This window comes from Stegodyphus dumicola, chromosome 2 (genome assembly GCF_044657685.1).
Source record: "Stegodyphus dumicola isolate Sdum_Otavi_A_Nest chromosome 2, ASM4465768v1".
Classification (NCBI taxonomy): domain Eukaryota; kingdom Metazoa; phylum Arthropoda; class Arachnida; order Araneae; family Eresidae; genus Stegodyphus; species Stegodyphus dumicola.
This window is the reverse complement of record NC_140769.1, coordinates 191,281,665-191,294,155: the sequence shown is the minus strand read 5'-3', so window position 1 is coordinate 191,294,155 and position 12,491 is coordinate 191,281,665. Positions and strand designations below refer to the sequence as shown.

At 33.2% G+C, this 12,491-nt stretch overlaps 1 protein-coding gene across 8 annotated transcripts in view; it reads right to left on the bottom strand.

The window, feature by feature from the left end:
* Positions 1–12,491, bottom strand: part of Ziz (dedicator of cytokinesis protein Ziz) — a 292,231-nt gene that overhangs the window by 202,837 nt on the left and 76,903 nt on the right. For all 8 annotated transcript variants that reach the window (XM_085811589.1, XM_085811587.1, XM_085811582.1 and 5 more), the window contains exon 14: positions 2,070–2,149. In XM_085811589.1, coding sequence (XP_085667715.1) covers positions 2,070–2,149 — 80 coding nt within the window. The remainder of the gene's footprint in view (positions 1–2,069; positions 2,150–12,491) is intronic.

Sequence of the window (12,491 nt, the reverse complement as noted above, 5' to 3'; positions counted from 1 at the left end):
ATTTATAAAATGCTCCATTTACAATGCCACACAGATCACCATGATTGAAGTACCAGGGACTGGAACCGAGTTCTTTTTGCTTTAGAGAGTAGTTTCCGACATTTTATTATCCAGAAGGAGTAAAACTCACATAATAAACCCTGAAAACATTTCTGAAAGGCCTCACTATACAAAACTAATGAAAACATAATTTGCTGGGCATCATTCTGAATGACTGCACTGACCTATATATTTTAACCAGCGTAACTTTGTAGCGCTGAAACATACAGAGATAAGGTTCTTGATCCTTATGTTAAGTTTTTTTAGTGCTGCAACTGGTAATGACATCCTCTAAATGGATGATAATGGTTATTCCCATCATGCTACACGAGTGGCTGATTATCTCGAAGCCAAAAGAATCCAGTAGATAGAATGGCTCACATATTCTTCAAATTTAAATATAATAGAACATGTATGGGGAGCATTAGGATGTGCTCATCTCTCTGGAAGCTTGAAGGTGCTATTCACCTTGGTTACCACAGGAACTCCTGGGGCATACAGCATGGAAAAGTACTATGAAGCTTGTACTTCAGTCAGGAATGACCATACAACTAAAAAATATTTTTCCCCCTGTACTTATAAAAAGTTATAATGCCAACCTTTTTCCTACCACACTTTATATCACATTCCTTATGTTGTTATTTAATATTATTTTTGCAGAGATGAATTTTACATTTTGAAATTATGCCGAATAAGACAAAATAAAGATTTTATGCAAGTTCCATGTTCTTAGCTATAAAATCAATCAAGTTACATGAGTTTTTATAATTTTTCATGTCAGTGTATGAATTATAAGATGGCTGTGTTAATAATAATATAGCTGAAGTGCAAATTGCAGTATGGTTTTTGCATTTAAAGTGAAGTTCACAAGCAGAAATTTCCTCGCTAATACACTTCATGCATGATATTAATGTTACATTATATAAACAAGTTTGGTTTTGATGCACTGATTCAATAAAAAATGAACAAATATGCAAAATGAGCAATAAACTAGTAGGACAAGCACATCACCATAGATGATAATATATGTCTCGTTGAAGCTTTTGTTTGAGATGATTGTCACATTCAACTTAGCAACATTGACAAGCAGCTCAGCTACTCAGTGAGTAGTATACACAAATCATTCTTGACAGTTAGGCAACTAGAAAGTAAATTATGCAGTGTGCCTAAGCAGTTCATAGATGTTAACAAAGTCATGTGGATGAGACTGCCTCTTGTGCACTTAATGTGGCTTAACGAGGACAGCATTCTGTTTCTACGTTGTATTATTACAGGAGATGCAACATCAGGTGCAGCATGTTTTAGCACACACACACACACACACACACAAATAATAATAATAATAATAATAATAATAATAATAATAATAATAATAATAATTGCATGAATTTAGCATTGTATACATTTAACATTATATGATATATTACTCTTATTATAAGCTTACTGTTATTGTTATTACTGGTACTACAAGTTTGCAAATTCTGACAGCTTATCTTCTGATTTTTTTGACTGATCAAGGCGATCACTCAAGTAAGTACTCTGAAAAGTAACATTAACCAATGCCTTACTACAATATCTATACATATCTGACTGTAAAATAGTTTGCATCTGAGAGGACTTGTTATCTTACTGGAGCATACTGATTGTTAATTTTCACTTTGGTACTAAAGCTCCTCCATGTTAAAGAAACACTTTCATTATTTTAGAAATTTTTATAATTAACAGTTTGGTCACAACCACCATTTCAAGACATATCAAACATCTTAATATACAACCTAAGTTCAGTGCTGCACTTCTATAACTTACACAAACTTATATTGGAGAAAACAATGTGGTGAATCATTGCTTATTACATTGCTTTTATCACTACATGACTATCAACTCATGCTTGAGAATAACTCACACAGTGATGCCAAAATATTTTTGTAATATTAGTTATTGAATACGATACATTTATTTTTTGAACTATGACTATATTGCAAGCTATTGTAATATCAAATGTACATAAAAATAAACAATGAAGTACTCACTTTGCGGAAGTTCTTTTAGCAAATGAACATTCATCTTTATACAACCTGGAATAACTGTAAGATGCTTTAACTTTTCAGGCCTAAATTATGAAAAAGTAAATGCAAATTCAAAGAGGGAAAAAAGCACCATACACGAAAATCGAAATCACATGAACATAATTATGGGCAAATCAGCTTCTAAAAACATGTCTACATTTTACATTTTATAATTATACAGTCTATTCACAAAAGTCTTAGTGGCCTTTATTTATGAAACTGTTAAAAATGGTTTAAATAAAGAAAATATTTATATTATGGCACTTTAAAATTTAAAAAAATATTTTTGTGAAAATTACAAAATGTAAGATTTTATACAACACTACTGTCCTGACAGTTACATTTAGTAAAAGCTTATACTTATTATAAATAATAAAAGACAAAAAGTTTGACTCCCAAAGGATAAAAATTAACTGAGATACTTAGTTTTAAAATGGCATCACATTCAGGAGTTATATACAAACTGGGCAGCAAAATGCTTATAAGTAAAAATGAAATATCAGTTTATAAAAAGATTTTTGATGTTAAGAAATTACAAGTACTACTATGCACAAATTACAAATTACAAGTACTACTTACACTGCTATGCAGACATCCATTAAAAGTATAGAACGATGTAATATTCATCCCTCCCCCCCTAAAAAATATGCTTTAGAAAAGAATGGCTGACTTTAGTACTAGCATGTGGCCAATTCATTACATGATTTGAATACAGTAAAAATAAAATACTTCTAGTTTTAATAAATAATAAATAAAATAAAATTTTTAGACGATTATTAAATTCAGATTCTAAAAGTAATAAAACTGTGTATTATTATCCTGATATCTGAGTCAATTTTTGTCATACGGGAGTCAAACTCTTGGTACTCACCTTCTTAGAATGACTAAAAAATTTTACTATAGAGAAAAATGTACCATATTAAAAGTTAAATTTTATAATTTTAAAAAACTGATCTTCTAAATTTAAAAGTGCCAAAACATGAATATTTGCATCATTTAAAACATTTCTGTAACAGGAACAATATGTTTATGACCAAAAAATATAAAAATGGTTGTCATTTAAAGGCCTTTTGTGGATACAGTGTATATATACACTCGTCATGAAGGGATTAAACAGCTATATTTTACACAGAAATAATAGTGGTATTTACCTATTTTCTATTAGATTTCATTTTAAAGGAAATTTTTATGACAACCTAACTCCTGTTCAAAATTTTTTAATAAAGTACAAAGTCCGTATTCCAGACATCCATTATCCGGAATGATCTATAATCCAGACCTCAAAGCCAGAAACTTTTTTTGTATGCTTTATGCATGCACGTAATGCATTTATGCATGCGCGTTTAATGTATAACAGACAGCATAAGCTAGGCTAAAAAATTATCTTTACTGATTCTAAGGTATTTCAGTTGATGTTGCAGATTGTGCTATTTCTTAATCTTCTAATTTGATCCAGCTTGTTATTTTTTGCAGACTTTTAGAGCAATTTTATAAAAATTATGCTTGAACTTTCGATTATGTCAAAAAGAGTTTCCAATTCTGGAGCTGCCAAAGGATCTACAAAGCGAAAGCATGCTTCGATGTCCATCAAACAAAAAATGAAATTGCTGTAAAAAATGGATAAAGGCATATCTGTCTCAAAGTTATGCGAGGAGTATGACATTGGAAAGTCAACTGTATATGACATAAGCAAAAAGAAAAAGGAACTTTTTGATTATTTTGAGGATTCCGACATCCCACTTGCAATGACTAACAGAAAAAGGGCCCGTTATGCTAAAAGTGACGATCATGACAAAGTGATGATTGAATGGGTCAGACAGCATCGAAGCGAGGGCGTGCCATTGACGGATCCAATGCTAATGGCTCAAGCCAAAATATTTCATGAAGAAATGACCTTAAAAACTTAGTGCACATATTCCAAAGGTTGGTTATCAACCAAAGTTAAAAATCGCCATGTTATAAGACAATTAAAAATTTCAGGTGAAAAAGCTTCAGCTGATACTGAATCTGCTGAACAATTTGCAGATGAATTCATTGAAATCATTACTAGTGAACAATTATCTCCAGAACAAATTTACAATGCTGATGAAACTGGTCTTTTCTGGCAATATGTACCGTGAAATATCTTGGCAACCTCTACTGAAAAGGCTCCAACTGGTGGCAAAGATTCTAAAGTGAGACTATACAATTTTAGCATGCGCAAATGCTGCAAGAACGCACAAGTGCAAACTTTTCGTAATCGGAAAACATGCATGACCTTGAGCATTTAAAGGAGTAACAATTTTCCCCATTATATATCATGCAAATAAAAGAGCATAGATGACAGAAGCGCTGATGAATGACTGGTTTGAAATTAAATTTATACCCGAGGCTCGGCGACATTTGAATTCTGTTTGTTTACCTGATGACTCAAAAATAGCCCTGATTGTTGACAACTTTTCGGCACATACTTCACTCAAAGTTTTAGTGAAAGATAATGTATCCATATTATTCTTCCCTCCAAATTGTATGTCTATCATTCAGTCTATGGATATGGGAATAGTGCACACGCTGAAATGCAAATATAAAGTAGCATTTTTAAAATCTATGTTAAATTTCTTGAACAATGACAAGACTATTCAAGATTTTTTGAAATTATGGCATAATTTATGACCAGCTACCATATTTCATGGTGAAGACGATGAAGATGATAGCAGCGAATTTGAAGGTTTTTGGACATCGCAAACTAAAGGTGAAATTTTCCAGTGATTTTGTAATGAAATGTGGAGAAGTGGTAATGAATGAAGATGATATAACAGAAGTTTTTCATTGTGATGACAATGCCCCAATCATCAATCAATTAACGGACAGCGAAATCTGTAGTATGGTTCTAGATCCAGAAAATACCACTTCCGATAATTAAGTCAGTGACAGAGAGGTTATTGAAAACGAAACAAATTCGATTGACAAGTTAGTAGGTATTCTTGACACAGCAATTACAGGACTTGAACAACAGAACTTTGTAACTGAACAAGAAATTATGTCTGTTTATAGAGCTTTGGAAAGCACACACACTATTATCATAGTACTTTGTATATACAGTTCTCATTAGTATTTGATGCAATTTTTAATAATCTGCACCCATATAAAAAGTTGTCAAGTCATTAGCAATTTTGTGAATTAATGAAAAATATTTGTTTAGCTAACTTAATGCTTTATAGGCAATGTTCTGTTCATAATAACAATAGAATGAAGAATTTTTTAAAAGAAACAAGAAATTTTATGAGGGGGAAAAAAAGAAAATCTATATGACTGATATAAAGTATTTTTTTTCACAAAAATCACACAGTTTTTAGCAGGAAAAAAAATTATTAAGGCTGACATTTACATTTTTGTATACTTTTCAGTACTGATGTTAATATATGCAGCATGTAAATCCATATGTACTAAAACATATGTGTAACATTCACATGCACATACTGGCTGTTGTTTTCCATATACTTGAAAATATGCCAAAACCATGCCATTTCTACCAACTATTGAAATGGGGTGCAGATAACCAGAAAGTACGACATTTGACACATACTGAACCATGTAACAAATAAACTGCCATATTCTTTGCCTTTTCCATATTCTAATATTAGTTCAAAACTTTTTCGACATAGTGCTTCATAGGAATGCAAGCATAACTAAGAAAATTATTTCAGAATACATATCCCCCCCTGCTGTTCAGGTTTTATACAAATACATAGGTACATGATATCTCAAAAAATTTGTCAACAGATACCAATTTTCTGATAACATATACCATTTTACAACAGTTATTACCAGTTATAATTGTCAGATTTATTAAAAATTAAATAAGTATGGAGTTCAGTGAAGTTCAGCAACTAGCCCATCAAACCTCATTACTATTGTTGACAGACAATTCTGAGATCAACACAGAGTGGTCAGTAAATTTCCAAGAAATTTAACAATCAATGCATAAGTCAAAAGAGAAGAGAAGCACACCAAAGTGAAACATAAAATTAGCAAAGTAACCACTTCGTGCCAATGCCTAAGTTTCTGTTGCTTATGGCAAGCTCTACTAAGTACTGTATCTCTCTTTTAGTATACTGCTTCTTATCTTTGATGAAAAAAGGATAGAATAATTTATTGCTAATTTGGTTTAGCTCAATTAACAAAATTTTTTAAAGTTGCCAAGACTGGATGTGGTGATGGTGGTAGTGGACTGCCTGGCACAAAAACTTAAAGGTTATATACATCAAAAACGTGTTTATTACATCGAATAGAAGTATGCCACAAGCAACAAACAAGCACAAATTTAAGAAAAGAGCACAGCTATTAAATCAAACGAGGTGAAAAAATGAGATGTTATGAAATAAACAAATAAATAAAACTCACATGATTTCAACTGCAAAACAGGACTAAAAATCAAAAGTAAAATATGAAATACATTAAAATATTAACAAACAACATATAATAAAATCAAATTAAGTAATAAAGACCTGTCTCTTTCAGGTACAGAAACAAATTGTCATTTACATCTTTCACTATAATACGTTCAAAAAGCAAGTCACAGATGCTAAAATACTTTAATCGCAGTCAGTCAAAATGCAGACATTCAATTAGAAAATGATGCACAAACAGAAAGCAATTACAATTTGAACAAAGAAGTTACTCTTAGCCTTCCAAAGGTCACTGTGTGTGACTTGAGAGTGACCAGTCTTTGGGCGTGTTAACAAGACTTCCTCCCTTTGGCTCCTAGTGGTCTTCCAAATTTTCTACTTTTTGTTTTACACTCCTCAATTTATTCAACAACAGACCATCCCAAAATAATTGCCATTTATTTAGCATTCTCTTTTGACGATCGTTTTGATACCATTGTAAGGGACAAGCTGGTTCAATAAAACAGTTGCATACATTGCTGTTGTGCTTGCCAGCTCGTTGCTTAGACATGAATGTAAGAGCAGAATACACAGCAGTCAATTCAGTGCTTAATACAAAACAAACATTGCCCTCAGTATGGTCTCTTATGACATTATGAGCGGGAGCGGGTATTTGTACCTGTTTCGCAGATTGCCACTTATAAGCAGGACGGGTACTAGTATCCGTTTTGCAGATTGCCATTTAAAAGCAGGGCAGGTGTTAGTACCCGTTTAAAATCACCACTTTTAAATGACACAAGGGAAAAAATAATGTTTCATATAATGTATGGATTGGTATATTTTTACTAGAACGAATTTTTAACTTAGTCAACTTATTTATAATCAACTTGTATAAATATCTCTTATGTGCTGAAACATCTACATATCCCTCAACACATTAGTTGATAACACTGCATTTATGAAGTTTCATATTACATCATTGACTAATTCTTTTTGTCTAATCAAGGGCATATTTGGGGGGGAAGACAGGGGCACGCGTCCCCCATGGCTGAAATGAACAACAAAAATTATAAAATACTTAATATTTATGCTTATAATATATATGCACCCCCATATGAAAGATGATGATATATGTATGTGCCCTCCCTTGAGAGTTTTCTAAATCCGCCACTGTGTCTAATAAACATTGCTTAGCATTGTGTATATATATTTTTATTATACACATCTTATATACCGTAATTTCCGGAAGAAACGCCACGGCGTTTACGTGTTTAAAACTTAAATTTTCAGCGGGTGTGGCGTTTCTACCCATGCGGCTTTTAGGTGCACTAAAAATAAAATATTTCCTATGATGGTCATTGTACATAGTTTGGATGGCCTTGTCATTGTGCATAGATTGGTGCTGTTCCCACACAAAAGACCACTCAGTTGCTTTTTGCGAACGTTATTTTGTTTACGTTCTTTCCCTTGAACGGACATACATGCCTTATTCACCCTAAACGAGATCTCAGAACAATAACATTCTTCCCCCTTTCAAATGAAAAAATTCTCATTAGTTTGAATAGTCTCTCTCCTCTGCCATTCGATGAATCTTCCAGGACCCATCCTCTTTCCACCCCTGCCTTTTCTGCAATTTTTTTCAAAGGCGGACACGACTCCACCTGCCTCACAATAACGAACTCTGACGTATTTCCCCTTCAGCATGAATGGATTTTTCTTGGCATTCTGCCAAATACAGATCCCATCAGTTAGGGTACAAGTACTTGTTGGATAGTTTTTAATTAGGGAGCGTAAAATTTTTGAAAATGTCTCTAAACAGCACAGAAGCTATACATTTCTTACCTTTATTTTTGAGTTATGGTTTCATTTCATGCATTTTTCTTAACTGGTATGTCATATATCAGGACTTAGGTTGAGTTTTTGCATCTATACGGCCTACGACGATGTTACGCACAATTTAATCTATTGCGGCGTTTACGCTGATGCGGCATTTCTGTGTAATTTTAATTTTTTTCCTGCCATTTTTCTCGAGTGCTGCGTTTACGCTGATGCGGCCTTTCTTCCGGAAATTACGGTAATAGTTTTTTCGTCTTTTCATTTGGTTTGAACTTATAAAAACATATGAGTACGTAATGTATATACAGTGGCATAGACAGGGAAAGGGCTTTAGAGCATTCCTCCTCCCCCAAAATGATTCAGAAGACACAATTTTTATGATCAAATGGTATCAAATAATACAACTTGATACTTACTAATGGCTATATCTGGGGTTGTCCCCAAAATGGTTGAGTTCCCCCTGGAAAAAAATCCTGGCTACGCCACTGTGTATATATGTAAAAACCTAAAGACTCCACACATCATATTCGCTAAAGTTCTCCTGATTGGTTGAGTAATGATTTACAACAATGTCATTTTGGCACACAGACAATGCCTCCTACTCCAAATTTGTGTATACAAGCCTACATGTTGGCGCAGTTCGGTAACCAAGTAACGCGAACTTCGACATTTGAGCACATTCTCCGTCTACACATTGGAAATTAGCGTTCATTGGCCTTATTTGCTGTGAGGTGACCATATGTGTGGGAGCACAATAAATTTTTTTTAACGTGGTGTAAATTTATTTAAATTTTATTATTTAATAACAATGAATTCTGATAGTGATAGTGATGTGTATGCAGATGACTTGTCGTAGATTTCATGTGATGCGGAGTTTCCTGAATTAGACAGAGATAGTGATGAGGAATTATTTCGACCTAGAAGAAATAGCATTTCGTACTTAGAAACTGATAATGTGCCAATTGTTGAAACATTTTTAGGACGATGTGGGGTTTTTACAATACCAAATAATTCGGAGAGATGTGGTTCAGTTATTTAATGGAAATGACTTATTTGAATATATGGTGACGGAAATCAATTGGTATCGCATACAAAACCTGGATTCAGAGCAAAATCTGTGAAGTGGAAAAATGTGACTGTGGTGAAATTTTAAAAAATTCATGGCATTTCTCCAATAATGATGACATAGATGACAGAGATCGCCTTAAAAAGATTCGTCTGATTATAGATTACTTCTTACCTAAATTCCAGGAAGTCTAAAAGCCAGAGAGGGTGTTATCATTGGATGAAAGCATTATACCATGGCGAGGTCGCCTATCATTCAAAGTTTAAAATGCATCAACAATTATAAAATATAGAATACTCATAAGAATGGTTTGTGAAGCTAAAACTGGTTACATATGTAATTTTGGCATATACTCTGGAGAAGGAAGTCATTTACAACAAACAATTTTAAATCTGCTGGAACCCTATTCCAACTTATGGCATCACATATATATGGACAACTATTACAATAGTGTTGCCACTTGTGAATTACTTTTAGAGCACAGATTTCGGGCTTGTGGCACTATTTGCACAAACAGAGGCCTTCCTCTTTGTTTGAAAAATGCTAAACTGACAAGGGGAGAATCTATATTTCGTTGCCGCCAAAACATTTTATTACAATGTTGGCAATCAAAAAGACCTGTCCGAATGATTTCAACAATACATTCAGCTGACACCGTGGAAAGCCTTATAATATTGACTGGGTGACCAAAAAAAAAAAGAATTTGGAAACTAATATGTGTTGTTGATTACAACGAATATATGAAGGGCGTTGATCGCGCTGACCAATACTTAGCGTATTACTCAATTGTGTATCATACCAAAAAATGGACAAAAAGGACTGTGATGTTTTTCATTACTTGTACGTTATTTAATGGTTGAGTTTTTAAAACATTAAATCTAGGATAAAAAAAAAGGTGTTTTTACATGATGTAGTGAAATAGTGGATTAATGATGCTACTCCACAAAATACAGATGATCCTGTAGCAGGTACATCCGCTACGTCCAGTAGAAATGATCCTCCACACAGATTATCAAAAGATTAAAAAAAAACATAAATTAGTAAAAATTACTACAGGTGGCATAAAACAAAAACTCAGAGACAGTGTCATGTATGTGCCGTGCATAAGAAAAAAAGCTTAATGTGTTATATGTGCAAATTTTGCAGTTTCACTACATTGAGCAGATTGTTTTTTAAAATACCACTCAAAAAAGAATATCAGGACCTAGCCATGACTACACATAAGTTTATAAAATAGTAAAATATTGTTCTATATGTATAAGTTTATCTATTTATTTTTGCAATGTAAATTTCTTTGTTATTTTAATAAAAGTTTGTTCATAAAAAAACTCAATCAATTACTAATATTTTAAAAAACAATGGTGGAAACCCTAATCTGATTATTGGCAATTGGAAGAAACTTATTCTAAAAATTTTTTGATTCTCATTTTTTCCAGAATTTGTTCTTTCTTGAGTTATAGTACTTTGAAATTTTTAAGTATCCTACAAAGGTGGTAACCCTAATTCGATTATTGGCTATATGGATGTAAAAACTTATTCCAGACATTTTTTTATTCTTATATTTTTTCGAAAACTTGTTCACTTTTGAGTTATAGGACTGTCAAACTTTTATGTACTCTACAAAGGTTTTTACTAATTTTAACCCACGCTAAGCAACATAGTTGCGTATGTTATATAGACCGCACAAAATGTGTTATTACGAGCGATGATACTACATGACCAGCTGATTTTGAACTGAATATCGGAGTAAGAGCACTGTATACATCCATGCATTAAAAAAAAAAGTTGCCTGTATATTATCTCATTAGTGTGTCTTTTATCAAGATGTTGAAACACATCCAGAAGCTCAAATTTTGGGTTATCTCAATATGGGACTTCCAGATGTTTTACTGGCTGGACCTTCTTACCAGACACGTAATAATTTTCTGACAGTGATTCACATCTTTCGAAAAAAATGGGAGAATGTTTAGAGGACATGCAGGAAATAGAAGTTTGTAATAATGATCAAGCCTACAGACCTGGAGATTATGATTAGACTGTGAATTAATAATGACATACTGATGAAGAGACACTTGTTCATGGCTTAACTGAAAGGATGGTTCATATCAATCAATATGTAGGCTCTTGATAGGAGATGTTCTGAATGCTCCAGAATAAATTCTAAAAGCCTGATGATGAATAGGATCTAATTTTAATAAAACTGAAGACAATGTGGATCCATAAACAACTGAACCATAGTCTAATCTGGAGTGAAGGAGGGCTGTTATAAATACAAAGCAACACTCTGTGCCCCAGGAGGTGTTTGCCAAGACTTTTAACCCCTAAGAACTTTACTTGTAATGCAAATGGAATCACTAATCCATAAAGATGTAGTACAGGCACAGGATGAAGGCCTAGCTTTGTACAAAAGTGCACACAGTCCGTAGGGATTATGTTAATTTATTTAACAATTAAATTTTGAGTTAAAGTTCCTTTCCTGTCTTCTTCAATTCCAACTTACAACTTCCGGCTAGAACGTAATTTCAGAATCACATTTGAATGCAAATGAGGTATTTAACCGTGAAGTTCTACTGACCTACTGAAGAGAGAACCAGTGATTCTGGCTAGCACACGTCTGCCTTTTTAGGCTACTCTCTCATAAGCTATTATTACACTCGGCCATACTTAGGCCCTTGATGGCTTCACCATTATTATTAGCTAAGGGGCCAACTCTGTTAGAATTTTGATAGCTTCGGCTATAGCTTTTTAGTTAAGATTCGTTAAGTTTAATTTCTGAGTTTCTGAGTTCAAGCCCAAGTAGAGGCTTTATCGTAAAACTCCAAGAAGGAGTTTTGTGAATTTAATTTGGAATAATAAAAGGTCTTTAACCCTTCTCAAGTTTTATTTACTGTCTCACGAATTCAAGCGATTATTTGCTGATCAGTTCTTAAGATTCTTCAACTTCAACTGTAACTTAAAAGTACAAAGCACAGAATCTTACAAGTCTTCTCTTTTGAAAACATAAATCCATATTTTTCAGACAATTTCTGGATTCTGCTAGTGGCAATCTGTAACTGTCTCTTAATATATCCTGTATCTGCACCAAGGCAGTTTCTTTGGAGGTCATCAACATACAAG